This window comes from Odocoileus virginianus, chromosome 26 (genome assembly GCF_023699985.2).
Source record: "Odocoileus virginianus isolate 20LAN1187 ecotype Illinois chromosome 26, Ovbor_1.2, whole genome shotgun sequence".
NCBI lineage: Eukaryota > Metazoa > Chordata > Mammalia > Artiodactyla > Cervidae > Odocoileus > Odocoileus virginianus.
The window spans coordinates 29,493,617-29,514,145 of NC_069699.1; the positions used below are offsets into that span (position 1 = coordinate 29,493,617).

General features: G+C 39.9%; 1 protein-coding gene across 3 annotated transcripts in view; it reads left to right on the forward strand.

The window, feature by feature from the left end:
• Window positions 1-20,042, forward strand: part of LMOD3 (leiomodin 3) — a 47,069-nt gene extending 27,027 nt beyond the window's left edge. The window contains exons 2-5 of one of the 3 annotated variants that reach the window (XM_020910101.2): window positions 4,238-4,294; window positions 4,917-5,234; window positions 7,858-9,240; window positions 19,662-20,042. In XM_020910101.2, the coding sequence (XP_020765760.2) occupies window positions 4,944-5,234; window positions 7,858-9,240; window positions 19,662-19,688 (1,701 nt within the window). In that variant the 5' untranslated portion in view covers window positions 4,238-4,294; window positions 4,917-4,943 and the 3' untranslated portion in view covers window positions 19,689-20,042. The other 2 variants (XM_070455693.1, XM_020910097.2) reach the window with 2 other exon arrangements.
• Window positions 20,043-20,529: the final 487 nt, after the last annotated feature.

Genomic DNA, 20,529 nt, shown 5'->3' on the forward strand with positions numbered 1-20,529 from the left:
CAGATGGTGATTGCAGCCATGAAATTAAAAGATGCTTACTCCTTGGAAGGAAAGTTAATGACCAACCTAGATATCATGTTAAAAAGCAGAGACATTTCTTTGCCAACAAAGGTCCATCTAATCAAGGCTATGGTTTTTCCAGTGGTCATGTATGGATGTGAGAGTTGGACTATAAAGAAAGCTGAGCGTCGAAAAATTGATGCTTTTGAACTGTGGTGATGGAGAAGACACTTGAGAGTCCCTTGGACTGCAAGGAGATCCAACCAGTCCATCCTAAAGGAGCTCAGTCCTGGGTGTTCATTGGAAGGACTGATGCTGAAGCTGAAACTCCAATATTTAGGCCACCTCATGTGAAGAGATGACTCGTTGGAAAAGACCCTGATGCTGGGAGGGATTGGGGGCAGGAGGAGAAGGGGACGACAGAGGATGAGATGGCTGGATGGCATTGCTGGCTCGATGGACATGAGTTTGAGTAAACTCTGGGAGTTAGCAATGGACAGGGAGGCCTGGTGTGCTTCAGTTCATGGAGTCGCAAAGAGTCGGACATGATTAAGCGACTGAACTGAACTGAATATGAATAATGCCATTTAGGTTTTTTCCCCCACCAAAATCCTTTGAAGTAGGTCCATTTACCATCCAACTTTTATAGATGAAGTAGGAATGAGGCCCAGAGGTTGACTTGCCCAGGGTAGGGGAGGTAGAAATTCTTTTTCCTGTTGCATTCCTAGATTCTCCAATTCTCGCCCTATAAACGGACCAGAAGACAGATTCACAAGAGAAACACATACAATTTTACTTAATGTAATTTTGCATGACATAGAGGTCTTCATAAGGGAATAAAGACCCCAAGACATGTTAAGTGTTTTTATACTAGGTTTGATGAAGAGTAGAAAGTCAGGAGGAAAAAATGAGACAGGGCAGATGGTATGAGCACAGGTAGTCAACTAGGGCCTGTTTGGATTCATCTTGGTCTCTCTGTCTTCAGAGGTAAAGACACTTCTCTCACAGGAGGGTCTCCTGACCTGCTTCAGGGATGAAGAGGGAGGTCAAAGTGTCCTTCCAGCACATGCTTTCTCAGAGTCCTCCAGCTTAAAATGTTCAATATGCCAAGGTGCCATATTTTGAGGTAGCATGTTCTGAACCTCATCAAAGGCAAAGTTTCTAAAGGTCTCTGAGCCTGATCTTTAAAATGAGTGGCTTAAAATAATAAAATGAGTGGCTTGCAATGGTGCTGTGATTCTCATACTCATTTTTAAAAAATATTTATTTATTTGGCTGCACTGGGTCTTCATTGTGGCTTGCTTGCTCTTTAGTTGCAACATGTGGGATCTAGTTCCCTGACCAGGACTGAACCCGGGCCCCCTGAATCGAGAGCATGAAGTCTTAGCCACTGGACCATCAAGGAATTCCCTCTCATACCCATTTATACACCAGAATCACTTGAAGAGCTTTCCAAAGAAATGGAGATTCCTGGACCCAAACTTGAGAATTCTGATTTAGTAACTTCTAATGGGGTGGGGGTCCCAGGCACTGAATAAAGCTTTGTTAGAGATTCTGACCTGTGATGCCCCGTGTGACCATAAAAGTCAATCGGTGATCCTACAGCTTGCTGCTCTCTTGGCATCATAGCTGGATTTTGATGTGAGAAGCTGCTGAGGTGGCAGCAGCAGGACATCATTAAGAGAAAGCACAGCTAAATCATCTGTGCATCAAATGAGGCTAATTACACCAGCAAAACTCTTCCCGTCAGCACATGGATGAAATGCACCATGGAAGCAGCTGGGAGAGATGTACCCCCTTTCCAAACCCATTCAGCAAGATGGAAGTGAGCTGAGGCAGCGTCCCTTCACGAAATTTCTAAATCTGCATGATCGTCAAAAGCATTTGGTCACCAGAATAGTAATACGAATCTGAAAGCTTACAAGCAACAATTCAGATCATTTTCTCATTCCTATTTACATGCAAATGATGATTTTCCATTTTCTTTATAAACGTGTTCAGTTCTGTCCAACTCTTTGCAGCAACCCCATGGACTATATAGCCCACTAGACTCCTCTGTCCATGGGGTTTCCCAGGCAAGAATACTGGAGTGGGTTGCCCTTTGCTTCTCTAGACAATCTTCCCTACCGGGGGATTGAACCTGGAGAGCAGATTGTTTTTCACTAAGAAAACTGGGAATCCTATTCACAATTCCACCTAAAAGCCTCTGAGTTGCTTTCTGCACGAGCAAGATTTTTTAAACCATTTTTGTTTATTGCCATTAATATAATGGTTTCTGTTATGGAAGTGGTTTATAAAATGGATTGCATTTCACAGTTGTCTTTGTTTCTCTTCAAGTGTTTCTGTGGTTATTCGTGAAATATGAAACTGGTAATATTTAACGTGTATTGAGGTTTTGCTCTGTGCCATGCACCATCCTACTTAATTTATATATTTACATCAATATCTATCTGTATCCTCATTTAGTTCTCTCATTAATAGCATATGGTGAATATTACTCTCAGATACCTTTTATATGACGAGAAATTGGGGGTCAGTAAGTTGCCAAACATCACACAGTTACTGAGGAGTGGAGCTGTGGTTTGAATCCAGCAGACTGATTCCATATCTTTTGCTTTTATATTTATATCATTATTTCCCAAAGTACAAATTTTGGAAAGTAATTGCAAGGATATTAGTGATTTTTAAAAGAAAAAAAAAGCTTGAATTAACTAAATAAAGTTGGGGAGTGTTGGGCTAAATAAGTGGGTTTCTTTCACATATTATTTCTGAGTCTAAAAGTTCACGTGCTTTACAAATCTCTAAAAGACAATTGCAGAATATAACATTTCCAAACCTCCTTGAACACAAAACGCTTTTTGGTACAATCTCTTTGTGTGTGTGTGTGTGCGTGCTCAGTACTGTCCAACTCTTTGTGATCACTGTTTTGCAAGCTAAGCCTCTGAAATGATGGTCTGCAAATCAGTTGTCTGTAAAGTAATTTTTTGCATATGTTTTATTATACAGATGTCTGTATATATTTAAATTCATTTATACTTATGAACATTATATATATAGAAGACTATATTGTTTGACAATGTATATTTTATATTTACATATAAATATAATTATATATTATAGATGATATTGAAATAGTAACACATGTATATAATTTGCAAGTAATATACATGTATTGAGGATGGGTTATAATAATATCGAGGGGATCACCTAGCCATACATATGAAAAGCCCTAAATGTCCTCATGTTCTTTGACCTGGTAATTTCACTTCTTGGTATGTATTCGATTTATCCTAAAGAAATAAACTTGCATGTGTATAAATATTTTACTACAGGGGATGTTTATTGAAGAAGTGCTTGTGAGCATCAAAAACAGTCCAAATATTCAATAATTGGAGATTGCTTGCATTAATTATGGAAGTTCCATATAAAGAATCTTAACAGGGAGTTATTAAAACTAATGTAGCAGTAGAATATATTCTTGACTAGAAAAAACACATGATTTTGTAAGTTAAAAAACAGACAGATGACAAAAGATTATTGAGTTTATATGCCTGGAAAAAAGAACTGACTAGAGTGATAAACCAAAATGTTCATCATGGTAGCTCTTAGTGGTGCAATAAGGGGAAATTTTATGCTTCCATGTGTTATCCTAAGTTTTATAAAATAAATGTATATTTTTGAGTAGGCACTATATAAGTTTCAAAATTTGCAGTTATAAAAGGTATACAGTAACAAAGCCTATTTTCCTAGTCCTGTCCCCCAGACAACCCATTTCTTTCTCCAATAGCATCCACTAGTATTGGTTTCTTGTGTATCTTTCCAAGGATCTGTTGATAAAATTTGTATAAATATATATAGGTACATTGTTTTTGTTTTATGACACAAATAACAGCATACAATACACTGCTTTGTACACATCTATTATTTTACCCATGTGGAGGGTATATCTGTAGAATACATTCCTACACGCTGAAAGTACGCATTTGGGCAAAGAGAGTATGCATTTGTCATTTGGATAAATATTGCCATATTGTCCTCTGAAGTTATGAAAAAGAAAATATTTTCCTGGTTGCTTCCAATACTTTAATGGTTTGAATTTTTTTTAATATTTCAATTTAGATCCATTTACATTTTTATCCTGGCTTAATGGACATTTAAAAAGAAAAACAAATTATTTAAAATATTAAACTCCTCACTCATAGTGGAAATTCAAGTGCTGCTCATCCCCATCTGTTAGATCACAGGATCTGGATGCAAATAAGGATGTCTTGCAGAGGTTCAGCTTACGCAGTGGGTGAGTAACATAGCCAGAGCTCTGCTCACCTGGGTGCAGTTTTATTTGCTTCCAGAGTCTCATGGTAGTGAAGAGGCAAGCCCTGAGAGCTTGATTTTCACCTTCAAATGAATTTTTCACTTCAGTAGACCTCAAGTCACTGTTTGGATTTTTCTTCTGAAATATTGTAAGTTGCTTTCCTCATTTAAATAAGAAGTGCCTCCCCTGCCAGACTTGGGTGTGTGTATGGGCTGCATGAATTTGCGTAGGACAATATGAGAGCTCATAGGAAGAGAACTAATAATTTACTCCTGCGGAGGTTTGGGAGGCCTGTGCTCACTGGCGAACCTAAGCAGCTGTACTGAAATGTCAGATGGATTTGCACAGCTGACTCAAGCTGCCGAAGAGAGGAGCATAGTAGTTCCATAAATTGACCCTCTCCAACCAAGCCCTGCTTAATATAGTTACGGCATGAACTTAGTTGCAGTCACCCCTAGCAGCTCAGCAAGCCCCACTGGGGTTCTTGGTGGGGAGGGAAATCTCCTCAAGGTGGTATTGACCTGGGACACTTACTAACTGGGGGAACTTCTTGAGAGAGCTTTATCTTTTTTAAAATATTTGTTGATTATTTCTCCTCTTGTAGTAAGACAGAAAAATATTGAAAAGAGTCATGTCAGAACATAGCAGGAATTCAGATCAAGAAGAAATCGATGGGGAGATTGATGAAGATGAAATCTTGGCCAACTTGTCCCCAGAAGAGCTCAAAGAACTACAGTCGGAAATGGAGGTGATGGCCCCTGACCCCAGGCTTCCCGTGGGAATGATTCAGAAGGATCAGACCGACAAGCCACCAACAGGGAACTTCGACCATAAATCTCTCGTTGATTATATGTATTGGCAAAAGGCATCCAGACGCATGCTGGAAGACGAACGTGTTCCTGTCACCTTTGTGCCAACCAAGGTAAGATATTTGTGTATAAGGGAGAAGTGGCTTCCTGGCTGGGCTGATGCGTGTCCCTGTTGTAACTGTCTTTTCTCAAGACCCCATGTTTTGTCTTGTTTTGTTGACGTTTATACATAAAGCATAATATTTAATCCTATGCCAGATCAGAACTTTCTAGAACACTTACATAGTATAATTGGGAGGGAAAAAGTGGTAGTTTCTTGTAAATATGTCTTTTAAAAAATTTCTGGGGGTTTCTTGTACAGGAAAACCTGTATTCTGTAGGCATGAAATTAATATTTAATGAACTAACTCATAACCCAGAAGCATTTGTCTTTTATGTTTTTTTTGACTCACAGGACCCTTTATGATGCTGAAGAAAGCTCTGTCCTCCTTCTGGCACAGGGGTACATATGCAGTATTTCACATACAATCTCAAGTGTTTCACAATCCCCCGGAAGTCCAGCCACACACCCTACAATTAAACCAAGTCCAGTAACAAAAAATCCAACCTTACCACAGTTCATTGGGTATCAGTGGTGAATTTAGAAGTTGATTCTATTAGCTGTTTTAAAGATAGTTTTTTCTTTAAATATGTTCCTTATATGAAAACTAGAAGTGCATATCAGCATATTTTTTTTTAATGTCACTTAAAAGTGACTTGGCAAAAAGAAAACAGAGATCCTCAGAGGTAAAGTCTCTTGTAGTTATGCCTGCTGATTTATTTTTGGTAGATACGTCTTGTCACATTACCATCATACTCGCTGAAATTTTAGGAAAGTTATAAACTGATTTCATGGTCAGGAGAGTTTAAACATGTACTGCACTTAAGAAAATAAGTTGCTGACTTTACCAGGTTAGAGTTTAAGGTACAATTTACAGACAGTTTACAACTTGAGTAAAAGCCAGTTCTACATGAATACCAATTTCCGAGAAAAACAAACTTGGTTACTTCTAACCCTTTTTCTTCCTTTTGTATCATTTAAACAGCTTAATGATTGGCTCCCCCTGCTGAGACAAATGAGAAATGCAGAGAAAACTTTAGTTGACGTGTCAACTGTCAATGCCAACCTATAATGTTATGAGCAGTAAAATCAAGGTTTTCCTTTTTTTAAATTTTAGGCTTATTTTTTTATTGAAATAATATTGGTTTATAACACAAGTTTCACATGTACAACATTATACGTTTCTATTTCTACCTACAGTATTATTCTCAGTTGCTAAGTCATGTCTGATTCTTTGCAACCCCATGGATTGTAGCCCACCAGGTACTCTGTCCATGGAATTTTCCAGGCTAGAATACTGGAGTGAGTTGCTATTTCTTCCTCCAGGGGATCTTCCTGACCCAAGGATTGAATCCATGTTTTCTATGTCTTCTGCATTGGTAGGCGGATTTTTTTATGACTGAGCCAGCTGGGGAGATCCATATAGAGTATACTCACCACTAAAAATTGAGTTTCCACCTGTAGCCATATCATTGACCCCCTTTACCCGTTTCCTCCTCCACAGATTAAGTTCTTGCTCACATAATCCTCTGTGTCAAACTGCTACACCAGCTTTCAAAATGACACCTATATGGCACACATCCTTTATGGAAAAGTGTATGATTAAAATGTTAACATTTAATAAACATTATTGATAAAAGACTATTATTTTCCTTTCCAAACTAAGCAGGTTTTTTTTTCTAAATCTCTGATAATTTTGTCCCCTTTTATACCTGGCTTTACCTCCTAGAATATTCCTTCCAAAGGAACTAGACTGGAAAGCCTGTGCCTGAAGTATCTGGGCAGTTTTCACAGAGCTAATAAGCAGACGAAAAATCAAAGACAAGGATTTTGGTATATTCCAAAATATCAAACAGCTCTCATTCCCCCCACAATATCTTTTATTTTCAGGGAAATTTGTTGTGCACATTATATTAGATTGACAAACATATTAGGTATGTAAATTTTGGTTAGGCCAATAAGGAAATTATATGTAACACAGAGCTATTGAATACAAAATTCCTATTCAGCTGTATACAAAACAAAGACTTCAGTGAATGGATAAATAATCCCATAAGGTTTTCTTTTTTTTTTAATAAGGTTTTCAAAAATTATTTAACTGCTTCTGGAACTGAACACTATCTTTAAAAACAACAGAGGGTCTGAAAATTAACTGGGTTTCATTTTAATACATGGGAGGAGAAAAACACACCCAAAAAAAGTATGTCTGTGCCTGTGTGTGCCTATAAAAATTTACCTTTATTTTGGTTGTATTTGCTTGTAAAACAACTAACAAAGACATACTTTGTTTCAGAAAAAAATTTCAGTTTAGAATTATGTAAAAAGTTAAAATCCTCCCATCCCTTCCTCAATTATCTTAATTACCTCTCTTCCTCAAGGATAACTATTAATTTGATAAACATTACAAGTCTGTTTTTCATATACATTTACAAACATATATATATTGTGTGTACATGCATACATATTCATATGTATATGTAAATATACCTGTAAACAAATGGAATACTATACCTAGAGCTTATTTGCTTACTTTTTTTCACTAAGTAATAAATCTTTTTATTATCTTCAATAGATACTGCTCTTCTTCATATTTCTTCACCGCTACATATTCTAACCTTTCTAAATTTCTCTTTTAGGAAAAAACTCAAGAACAGCATGAAGCAACAGACAGAAGCAATAAAAATATTTCCCAGTATTTAAAAGAAAAACTTAACAGTGAAATCGCTGCACATAAAAGAGAATCACAGGGCAGTGACAATGTGCAAGAAACAAATGATGATGATGAGGAGGAGGAAGATGAAGAAGATGAAGATGAGGAGGAAGATGAAGAAGATGAAGGAAAAGAGGACAGTGAAGAGAGGGATGAAACAAAAAGAGGAGAGGAAGGTGAGGTAAAGGAGCAAACCAGAAATGGGGAGAACACCTGCCAACAGGTAGCTAGTAAAGTAACTGAAGAACAGAAAGGCGGACCAGAGGCTCAAGAAAAAACTGAGAAAAAAATATCGAAATTAGATCCCAAGAAGTTAGCTCTAGATACCAGTTTTTTGAAGGTAAGTGCAAGGCCCTCGGGAAACCAAACAGACCTGGATGGGAGCTTAAGGCGAGTGAGACGAAACGACCCCGACATGAAGGAACTCAACCTGAACAACATTGAAAACATCCCCAAAGAAATGTTGCTGGACTTCGTCAATGCGATGAAGAAAAACAAACACGTCAACACCTTCAGTTTAGCCAACGTGGGCGCGGATGAGAGTGTAGCATTCGCCTTGGCTAACATGTTGCGTGAGAATAGGAGCATTACCACGCTCAACATAGAGTCCAATTTCATCACAGGCAAGGGCATTGTGGCCATCATGAGGTGTCTCCAGTTTAACGAGACACTCACCGAACTTCGGTTTCACAATCAGAGACATATGCTGGGCCACCACGCTGAAATGGAAATCGCCAGGCTTTTGAAAGCGAACAACACGCTCCTGAAGATGGGCTACCATTTTGAGCTTCCGGGTCCCCGAATGGTGGTAACCAATCTGCTCACCAGAAATCAGGATAGACAAAGGCAGAAAAGGCAAGAAGAGCAGAAACAGCAGCAGCTCAAAGAGCAAAGGAAGTTAATAGCCATGTTGGAGAACGGGCTGGGGCTGCCCCCTGGGATGTGGGAGATGCTGGGAGGACCAATGCCGGATTCCCGGATGCAGGAGTTCCTCCAGCCGCCTCCTCCTAGGCCTCCCAACCCCCAAGCAGTCCCCTTCGGTCGACAAAATGAAGCGATGAAAAAGCCATCGCAGCCGCCGAAGTACAGGACGGACCCCGACTCCTTCCGCGTGGTGAAGCTGAAGAGGATCCAGCGCAAATCTCGGATGCCAGAAGCCAGAGAGCCACCTGAGAAAACCAACCTCAAAGATGTGATCAAAACGCTCAAACCCGTGCCAAGAAATAGGCCACCCCCGCTGGTGGAGATTACCCCCAGAGATCAGCTCTTGAACGACATTCGTCACAGTAACATCGCCTATCTTAAACCTGTAAGTAGGAGGAGGGAGAAATGGTGAAGACAGGGCCACAGTAAATCTCTCCCAACTCTATTCCCCGTTCCTTTTAACACCGGGACATTCTCACTAATTGTCACTAACTGAGGGAAACCCCTCATCGTTACTGGTAGATCTAAATTATTGGTTATCCTCCAAGACACAATCTATATGACTGCTGTAACAGGATACTAACCGCCCACATTTATGAAGCACTTAGTATGGGCCACATCCATTATCCACATCCATTATATGAATTAACTCTTACAATCACCTTAACAATCCTATCAGGTAGGTATTATTATTCTCCCTATTTTATAAGAAGGAAATTGAGGCTTAGAGGTGTTAAATAACATTTCTAGAAGAAAAGACTCACAAGTGGTAGAGTTGACTTTGAAATTCAGTCCTGAGCATCCCTGGTCAAGCTTTTGTTCACTCCTGCCACACAGAACCGACAAGCTGAGATCCCCAGGGAACTACTGCAGGAATAAATAAGAATGAAGCCTAATTAGGCCAGTCCTTTGTGGATAAGTGCTTCTGTAGGGCTTTAAAAAGTTCTTTTTTAGTAGATGAATGGATACCACCTGCTATTGCAATTACACTCTTTATATTTTAAGTAGGCGGACAATAATAAATTTAAGATTAATGTCTCCATGAATAAATGGAGCTTTAAAATATTTTACTGTTATTTCAGTTTTCTTATTATGACTCACTATTACTACTGCTGATAGACAAAAATGTTCCTTTCAGCTTAAGTTACAGAAATAAATTTTTTAATAGTCATTACTATGAGGGCATTTACAAAGACTGAAAGGTGTGTGTCCAATGGCTGCAGGTGGTTGATAATTAACTGCATTGTTTTAAAATCTAGTATGTAATTTAGCCATGATATTACATTAATAAAATAGTCAATATGTTATGCCATCAGAGAGTCACAATTTTTTCAAGATAGTTTAACTATTTCCATGTAAGCTTGTTTTTCTCCCCTGCTTTAAAGAGATTTATATTCTAATACAATACAGGGAGTTTGCTGGCAGTCCAATGGTTAGGATTTAGCACTCTCATAGCTGAGGGCCCGGGTTCAGTCCCCGGTCCATGAACTAAGATCCTTCAAGCTGTGTTGCATGCCCCCCACCCCCCCCAACAAAAAAATCCACAAATATGATTGTTACTTATTCACATATATATGTATGTCCCTTATTCCCATCCCCTAGCAGTACAGAATTGACAATATTTCATTCTTCTAAATCGAAGACGACTTTCAACTGTGACTTAGAGGGATTCTGAGTCTTCCTGTGGCAGGCGCCAGGCTGAGAGTGCTAGAGGTCACATGAGATCGGGCAGGAGATCTCTGCCTGTCCTTGGGCACAACATCAACACTTTCTGCACCTGCTCTTCTCCAGGCAGCCAGACCTCCGGAGGGGGTGAATCAGGGTGCTGTTTTGAGAGAGGCTAGGGCTATCACTCTGTAACCAGTTGTCAAAGCAAATCCCGGCTGCTGTGGTGGCTAGACAGTCAGAAAATAGCATTGGTCTGAAAAGAATAAAGAGAAGTCTTTTAAAAATCTGCATTAAAGGTGGAATGTAGACTTAGAGTAGACAAGAGGAAGAAGGTTAAATGATCATCTGACCCCTCTCCCTGCCTTCTGAAGGAATATGAAAAAAAAAATGTGAAAGTGATAGTCTATCAGTCATGTCCAAGTCTTTGCGACCCGTGGATTATAGCCTACCAGGCTCCTTTGTGGAATTCTCTAGGCAGGAATACTGGAGTGGGTAGCCATTCTGTTCTCCAGGGAATCTTTTCGACCCAGGGATCAAACCCTGGTCTCCCTCATTGCAGGCAGATTCTTTATCAACTGAGAGACCAGGGAAGCCCTCTGAGGGAATATTCTACTGAGCAAATCTGCTTTGCCTGGAGTTGGCTGAGTTTCATCCATCCATTTACTCATTTGTAATGAATATTTGTTTAGTGCTGCCATGTGTCAGGCACCATGAGCGGTGAATAAGACAGGTGTAGTCTTAACCTCATGGAGCTTACAGTGTTGGTTTGATCATTTTCATGGTCAAGATACTTTGCCTTTTAGTCAACTGAGGACGCCTCAGCTTTGAGTCTAGATTCTAGAGCAAAAGGTATTAAGATAAATTCACAGTAATAATTACCAAACTACCACACTCTAGTAAGTACTGCATTTTCCATTTTCAATCAGTTCTTGATTGGTATCAGTTTTAAGTTATGTGTGTGTTTTTAACGTCCACACAGAAAGAAAAATACGCAGCAAAGTGGACTCTGACACGGTTTGTGAATGGTGGTCTTATACATCAGTCTTTGCTTTGAAATGTCTTTTATCTATTCCAAGGGATTGGCATCTTCTCTTGCTTTCAGTTGCCTGGCTTGGCTTGCAGTAGGCATCTCTTGACATGTATCTTAGATACAAAATATCATACAACTTCATCAGCGTGGTCCTATAAAATGCTCTGCAAGAAAAATGTGGAAATGCATCATCCAGCTGACAAAAATTCACTTGACTGACATCAAGTCACTCTGTACCGCAGGATTTTTGCGCCTTGCTGCATACATAATAAATGTCTGCTTTCATGCTGACTCTTAGTGTAATCTCTCTTAAAAGACATTTTTTATCTTTTTCTTTTGAAATCATTTGAAATGTGTGAAAGTTCAAAAGAGTAGAAAGAATTCTTACAGACCCACACAATTTGTCCTATTTGCTTTGTCATTCTTTAACGGGTATTTTAAATGGCAATACCTCTGCATGTGTATAATTCCAACAGGGCACGGAGCTCAGGGGAGGTGCTAATGGTATGAAAAACTATACTGTGTTTGTGCGCCCACGTGCAGCCAGCTACTATAAAACACCATTGATTGTGAGATGTTTTCTGATGTAGGAGATAAGGAAACATCAGAAAACGTGCAGCTTAGACTTGGTGAAATATTGTAAACACCATCTGTAGTGAAATTTCAGGATCTCAGCAGAAAAGGGCTATTTTTGGCTGGTCAAATGAGACACAGCAACACTCACTTTAAGGAGGTGAAACTAAAGATTATGGGAGTTCCCCTCCCCACTTGATTGGAAGACAAGAGATGTTCTTTAAACCTCCAGATTTTCAAATATGAAGTTAAAACTCAGTTTGGAAATCTTGTCATTCTTTCTACTGATGCTCCTAACTAAAACACTGAATGTCCATAAACATACTTAGAAATTATTTACTCTTAAAGGAAAAAAGTTTTTTTTCTCCCATGGACTTGGAGATATTATTTTTGTATTATCTAGAGCATAGATCATGAAATACTCAGTTTATATTTTAGATTTGTGGGGTTTTTTTTTCCTTTTAATGTTTATTCTCTCCCCGTCACATGCTTCTAGCTTGGGATTCCAGAATTGAAGTTGCTAGCAGAAAATAAAGGACAAAATCTGTATTCTTTCTTGGCTCAAGTGCTGCCTCCTCCAAGAAGTTGCCTGTTTAAATCAGTTTAAGAGAGATGTATTCTGTGGGCCAGGTATTGAAAACTAGTGGACTTAAAACACAACCTACAGGCCTGTTTTGTTTGGCTTGAGTATTATTGTACAAATTATAAAACATCACACAATAACATCCAGTTATCTGGCAGCATTTGAAACATCAGATCCAGCCACATGGAGCCTGCATATGATGGTACAAATAAGCTGAATTGTTGTTGGTTTCTCCCTTGAGATAGGTAATGGACTCTCCAGTTTTAACTCAGTCTCCACAATGCCCTACTGCCTAACACCTGGCCTTTTTCACTAATTTAGATTGCTTATTGGACTCCTGTAGAATTTTTTAGTTTGTTGTGTTTAGCTATGTTTTAAAGGACTTTGTCTTATCTAACTGAATTTGCTAATCAATAATTTATTTCCCTTTGAGTTGATAACTCTGAGTCAATATGAAGCCAGCCCAAAAGAAAGATGTTAGACTGGTATAGGCATATCCTTCATTGATAAATATATGATTTCCTTTCATCTTAAAAAATTTGGTGGTCTGCTCACTGCCAGCCATTCCAGAGGAGTATCTGTACTTGCACTGAGATAGAAATCTCATCTGCAGAAACAATATAATTTACAGAGACCAGCTGCATTTATACAACATGCAACTTTTGGAAGTGAAACTGTCAATTGCTCAGTTGTGTCCTACTCTTTGCAACCCCATGGAGTGTAGCCCACCAGGCTCCTCTGTCCATGGGAATTCTCCCGGCAAGAATACTGGAGTGGGTTGCTATGCCTTCATCCAAGGGATCTTCCTGACCCAGGGATCAAACCTGTGATCCCCTGGAAAAGGGAATGGCTACCCACTCCAGTATTCTTGCCTGGAAAATCCCCATGGACAGAGGAGCCTGGTGGGCTATAGTCCATGGGGTCACAAAGAGTTGGACACAACTGAGCAACTAACACTATGCAACCTTTCAGTTCAGTTCAGTCGCTCAGTCATGTCTGACTCTTTGTGACCCCATGGACTGCAGCATGCCAGGCCTCCCTGTCCTTCACCAACTCCCAGAGTTTACTCAAACTCATGTCCATTGAGTCGGTGATGCCATCCAACCATCTCATCCTCTGTCGTCCCCTTCTCCTCCCACCTTCTATCTTTCCCAGCATCAGGGTCTTTTCCAATGAGTCAGTTCTTTGCATCAGGTGGCCTAAGTATTGGCGTTTCAGCATCAACATCAGTCCTTCCAGTGAATATTCAGGACTGATTTCCTTTAGCATGGACTGGTTGGATCTTCTTGCAGTCCAAGGGACTCTCAAGTGTCTTCTCCAACACCACAGTTCAATACCATCAATTCTTTGGCATTCAGTTTTCTTTATAGTCCAACTCTCATATCCATACATGACTACTGGAAAAACCATAGCCTTGACTAGAGAGACCTTTGTTGGCAAAGTAATGTTTCTGCTTTTTAATATGCTGTCTAGGTTGGTCATAACTGTCTTCCAAGGAGCAAGCATTTTTTAATTTCATGGCTGCAGTCACCATCTGCAGTCATTTTGGAGCCCAGAAAAATAAAGTCAGCCACTATTTCCACTGTTTCCCCATCTGTTTGCCCTGAAGTGATGGAATGCCGTGACCTTAGTTTCCTGAATGTTGAGCTTTAAGCCAACTTTTTCACTCACTTTCACTTTCATCAAGAGGCTCTTAGTTCTTCTTCACTTTCTGCCATAAGGGTGGTGTCATTTGCATATCTGAGGTTATTGATATTTCTCCCAGCAATCTTGATTCCAGCTTGTGCTTCGTCCAGCCCAGCGTTTCTCATGATGTACTCTGCATATAAGTTAAATAAGCAGGGTGACAATATACAGCCTTGATGTACTCCTTTTCCTATTTGGAGCCAGTCTTGTTCCATGACCAGTTCTAACTGTTGCTTCCTGACCTGCATACAGATTTCTCAAGAGGCAGGTCAGGTGGTCTAGTATTCCCATCTGTTTCAGAATTTTCCACAGTTTATTGTGATCAACATAGTCAAAGGCTTTGGCATAGTCAATAAAGCAGAAATAGATGTTTTTCTAGAACTCTCTTTCTTTTTCGATGATCCAGAAAATGTTGGCAATTTGATCTCTGGATCCTCTGCCTTTTCTAAATCCAGCTTGAACATCTGGAAATTCATGATTCACGTATTGTGAAGCCTGGCTTACTGAATTTTGAGCATTACTTTACTACCGTGTGAGATGAGTGCAATTGTGTGGTAGTTTGAGCATTCTTTAGGATTGCCTTTCTTTGGGATTGGAATGAAAACTGACCTTTTCCCAGTCACGTGGCCACTGCTGAGTTTTCCAAATTTGCTGGCATATTGAGTGCAGCACTTTCACAGCATCATCTTTCAGGATTTGAAATAGCTCAACTGGAATTCTATCACCTCCACTAGCTTTGTTTGTAGTGATGCTTCCTAAGGCCCACTTGACTTCGCATTCCAGGGTGTCTGGCTCTAGGTGAGTGATCACACCATCATGGTTATCTGGGTTGTGAAGATCTTTTTTGTATAGTTCTGTGCATTCTTGCCACCTCTTCTTAATGTCTTCTGCTTCTGTTAGGTCCATACCATTTCTGTCCTTTATTGAACCCATCTTTGCATGAAATGTTCCCTTGGTATCTCTCATTTTCTTGAAGATATCTCTAGTGTTTCCCATTCTATTGTTTTCCTCTAGTTGTTTTCACTGATCATTGAGGAAGGCTTTCTTATCTCTCCTTGCTATTCTTTGGAACTCTGCATTCAGATGGGTATATCTTTCCTTTTCTCCTTTGCTTTTCACATCTCTTCTTTTCCCAGCTATTTGTAAGGCCTCTTCAGACAGCCATTTTGCTTTTTTGCATTTCTTTTTCTTGGGGATGATCTTGATCCCTGTCTCCTGTACAATGCCATGAACCTCTGTCCATAGTTCATCAGGCACTCTGTCTATCAGATCTAGTCACTTAAATCTATTTCTTCTACTGTATAATCGTAAGGGATTTGATTTAGGTCATACCTGAATGGTCTAGTGGTTTTCCCTACTTTCTTTAAGTCTAAATTTGGCAATAAGGAATTCATGATCTGAGCCACAGTCAGCTCCCAGTCTTGTTTTTGCTGAATGTATAGCAGCTTCTCCACCTTTGGCTACAAAGAATATAATCAGTCTGATTTCATTGTTGCCCACCTGGTGATGTCCACATGTAGAGTCTTCTCTTGTGTTGTTGGAAGAGGGTGTTTGCTATGACCACTGCGTTGCTATGCAACCTTTGGTGCCAATCAAACAAGACAACTGTTTTAATGCATCCAGGTTCAGTTGCTCAATCGTGTGCAACTCTTTGTGACCCTGTGGACTGTAGTTCACCAGGCTCCTCTATCCATGGGATTTTCCAGGCAAGAATACTGGAGTGGTTGCCATTTCCTTCTCCAGGGGATCTTCCCAGCTCACTGACTGAACCTGCATTTTTGGTGTCTCCTACACTGGCAGGCGGATTCTTTTACCACTGTGCCACCTGGGAAGCCCAACTGTTTTATTATTCACTTAATTTTACTTTTGGCTCACTTATGTGTATCTGGACTGGTTTTAGGCAGGTGCCTAAAGACACAATTAAGTTTTTCCTTCAGAAAGATTTCAGGATAATAATTTGCCAAGCAGCTTTAGTTAGCCAAAAGACTCTATGACACATTAGCAGTCATTATGAGTACAAAAATTTAAGATTATAGACTCCTGAGTTTTCATCGCTGGCCATTTTTTCTTTGCCTCATTTATTATATCTTATTTCTTTTGAACTAAGATTTCTTGACTCTATCCTTTTGCAATTTTCTCCTTTTCCCCATCTTGTCTTCTCTGTTTCAATTATCACATAATCTAGGACAATCCCCAAATTTCCCTTTCCCTTATATTGCTCAGGGTTTTCTTAGTGCTTTTATTCAACCTGTCCCCAAATCAAGCTTCTCCTTTCTAGATCTGTAGTTGTTGTTTCTGGTTCCAGATTTTTCACGTTGTCTCTATTCTCTCATACATTCACGTATAAAGTCCCAAATGTTTTTTGTTGTTGTTTGGTGCTAAGTCATGTCCAACTCTTTTGCGACTCCATGGACTGTAGCCCGCCAGGCTTCTCTGTCCGTGGAATTCTCCAGGCAAGAATACTGGAGTGGGTAGCCATTCCCTTCTTCAGGGGATCTTCCCAACCCAGGGACTGAACCCTCGTCTCCAGCTTGGCTGGCGGATTCTTTATCACTGAGCCACCTGGGAACACAACCCCCCCACCCCCGAGTTCCCTTCAATTCCTTCCTTTTTTCTGTCCATACGTTTGCTTAAAAACAAAGCAGAATACAAGAAGAACACCAAGAACCCAAACCCAAGAGAATCTTCAAGAGTCAAGGCCAAATCTAGAATAGAGCTTGAGCAATGTTACACTCTTTATGGAGGGAGTCTCCATGGAAGAAAGCAATGTAACATTTCAAACTCATCTCAGAGGAGCATAAGTGGACCAGAATTATACAGACCAGGAGCTTCCCTTCCCTGATACCAAGTGGAAAAAAAGAATTTTATATGTACAACTTGTTAAAAGTCTATGATAGTGATTCTCACATTTTACCATCCATCACAATCACCTGGAAGATAGAATACAGATTACTGATCCCAACTCCAGAGTTTCTGATTCAGTAGGTCTTGGATGGGATCTGAGAATTTGCATTTCTGACATGTTCCTTGGCAATGCTGATGCTGCTTACTTGAAGGCCACACTTGGACACTCACAGTTCAGTGACATCCATGGCAAACCTTATCTCCTGATGCCTCGGGTTGACAGCTCTCATGGACATAGCATTAGGTCTCCTAGTGGATTCCGAGTTCCTCAAGGTAGATCTTCCTCATCTCTGTCCCAGGCACCTACTGAGGTGTTGACCCAGAATAGGAACTCCGTTTGGGTGTGCTGAATTAAAACACCCCTGCTGAAATGGGTCTTCTCATCCTGCCCAATTGCTCCCAGCCATTGGTGTATGTCTATGTGTGTACACTGTATAATGCTATACACACACTTAAAAAACTTCTTAACCAACAAGTGAAGGGGGAACAGGGCCCCCTAATAATAATGTGAGTAGATTCTTATTTGTTGAAAGTTTTATGAGATCTAGTTATCTTTTCCTTATTTCTTTTTCAGTCTTGTGGTCTGCTTAGAAATGACTTTTAAAAATCTTATTTAAATATTTGCCTATCTTTCTTCCTGCTTTTGGTTTATAAAAAATACTCCATATTATAGGTGAATTAAAGGGTTGGCTTTTAGAAGTAAGTAGGAAGCAAGAAGTCTGCTATTTTATTTCTTTGCCAAGTAGCTAACCACTGATCAGTGACTCATTCTTTTTCCCAGTGATCTGAGCTCCCAACTTGGTCACACTTTAAATATGCCAGTATGTCTCTGGGTTTAGTATGTTGGTTCATTGTCATGTTTTGCTCTTGAAAATATTTTTATTAATTGGGAACCCATCTATGCATATATATATCAGAAATAACATGCTATAAAAGTATTTTTTCCATTTGACAATGGAAAGAACACAGTTTTGACTCTCTATTGCAGCTTTGCCAGTTAATTTGAGTAACTGGCATTATATATTTTACTGGTGTTCTTCACTGATGGTGTTCTCCCTGGGCGACCCCTACCGAGCTGCAGTCACTCCCCTCCCCTCCTGAAAGTCCGGCACGAGGGAGGGAAAGGGACTCAGAAGCACATGGAGGACCCTATGGATTGAAGACCATGCAGGCAACAGCAACACATCCAAGGTTCTCCCCAATGGGCAGGGTGTCGGGAAACCTTTTTATCCAAAGGTTGTAGGCAAAGAACTGGCTGAAGCGAGTCCATAGCAGATGGCTGCAGTAGTCTATCACATGGGCAGGTGGACATGGACAATAGGAGGAAAGATATTTTTAAGTCATTATCATACAAAATCACAGGGTCCTTTGGACTTTAGTCAGCATTCTCTGAAAGTTACCTTCATGGTAGATAAGTCATTCTCCTTAGATATAACACTACATTAAACCTATTAAGAACTTGCTTTATCTTTGAGTTGTTCCTATGAAACAAAAGTCAAAGTTGATTTTCAGTCAGACTTACACTACTCTTTTGCATTTTTTTTTTAACCCTTGGATGGGGGTTCTCCAAATAGCATTGTAAAATTTAGTGAGTGTCAAATTAGTAATACACTTTAAAGAGGAAGGGCTTCCCTAGTGGCTCAGATGGTAAAGTGTCTGCCTACAATGCCGGGAGACCTGGGTTCGATTCCTGGGTTGGGAAGATCCCCTGGAGAAGGAAATGGCAACCCACTCCAGTACCCTTGCTTGGAAAATCCCATGGTAGGCTACAGTCCACAGGATCATAGAGTCGGACACAACTGAACCACTTCACTTCACGTCAAAGGGGAAAGAACCCATTTTTATGTTCTTACAGTGGTGTTTATTTGGTGGTTGAGATGAGTAATGAAATCAGGCAGGTCCGGGTTCACATCTAGCTCTGTCACTTTCTATCCCTGTGACCTGAAGCAGATTGCCTGTTCTCTCTGAGCCCGTCCCCTCTACAATGTGGTCCTAAGATGAAATAAGAAAATGCTTTAAAAAGAACTGTTAGCATTGATTACTAACTTGCATCACTTAATCCTCATGGTAGCCTTGTGAATAAGATACTGTGATTTTATAGCTGAGAGAATTGATGCACAATACTATGCAACTCCCTGGAGGAGGGCATGGCAACCCACTCAAGTATTGTTGCCTGGAGAATCCCATGGATCTGTGGTTATTATTGTTGTTTTATCATGATTGGGTGGGGGGGCACTCTCTGGCCAGAATTTTTAATCCACTTGACACCTTTTGAGGTATGTACATTTTGCCATTTTTGCTGTAAAACACTTGAATAACTAAGATTCATTTTTTCTCCTCTTTTCAAATGCTTAAATCACAGGTGCAGTTGCCAAAAGAACTGGCATAAGAGGCAGCAGAATAATCGGGGGAAGAAGGAAGTGATGTAATGACTCTGGGATTAGAACCTGAAGACTGCTTCAGCCGCTTACTTCTGGATCCAGGTGGTGGAACTGGGAACATTGCTAACTGATACGAGTATTTTATAAAAGGCAGAATACTTAGCCTGTGACAAAATGGAAGCTGAAAAGGCAGGAGAAGGAGATAAACTCTTCAAGGCAACATTTTCTACTTCCAACTGGTTGGAGTGACTTAGGTGCAATTTAGAGTCTTCTAGCAGAAGTTAATATTTTCATAAACCTTTGCTTTATTATTGCTTTCTTCTGGTCAATAACAATAAATATGGTACAGGTGTTAACCATTATATTCCCATTTTTGTTTTCTTCTTCCATCCACTCTGCTGTAATTTATCACACAGTATCTTAAAGAGAACAGAGCGTGCTTCACTCTGTGGAAATGTGCAGGGCGAATTGAACTCCGGGCCCTTCAGAAGCTTTGAAATCGAATAATTTGTTCATTACCTCTTTTCTGGAGAACCAGTTGCAATTTCTGGTTTCCAGCCCTGCCTAGCTTTCTGTCTTGGCCATTCTCCTGTGTGTTGGGGGACCCTCTAGAGAGGGGTATCATGAAGAGCAAACACTTAAGCCACAGGATATGGAGAAAACAGTGTTTCTGGAAAAAGTAACGGGGAAAACAAATCCTGCTTATATATAAACCTTCTCTGTTTGCATACATATGGAGAAAATGGGAGATAGCATGCTAGTTTTGTTTAAAACAAAAGACATTATGAATAATATATTTACTGAGCTTTGGTTTTAGCTAAGTGTGTACATATATATATATTTACTTTA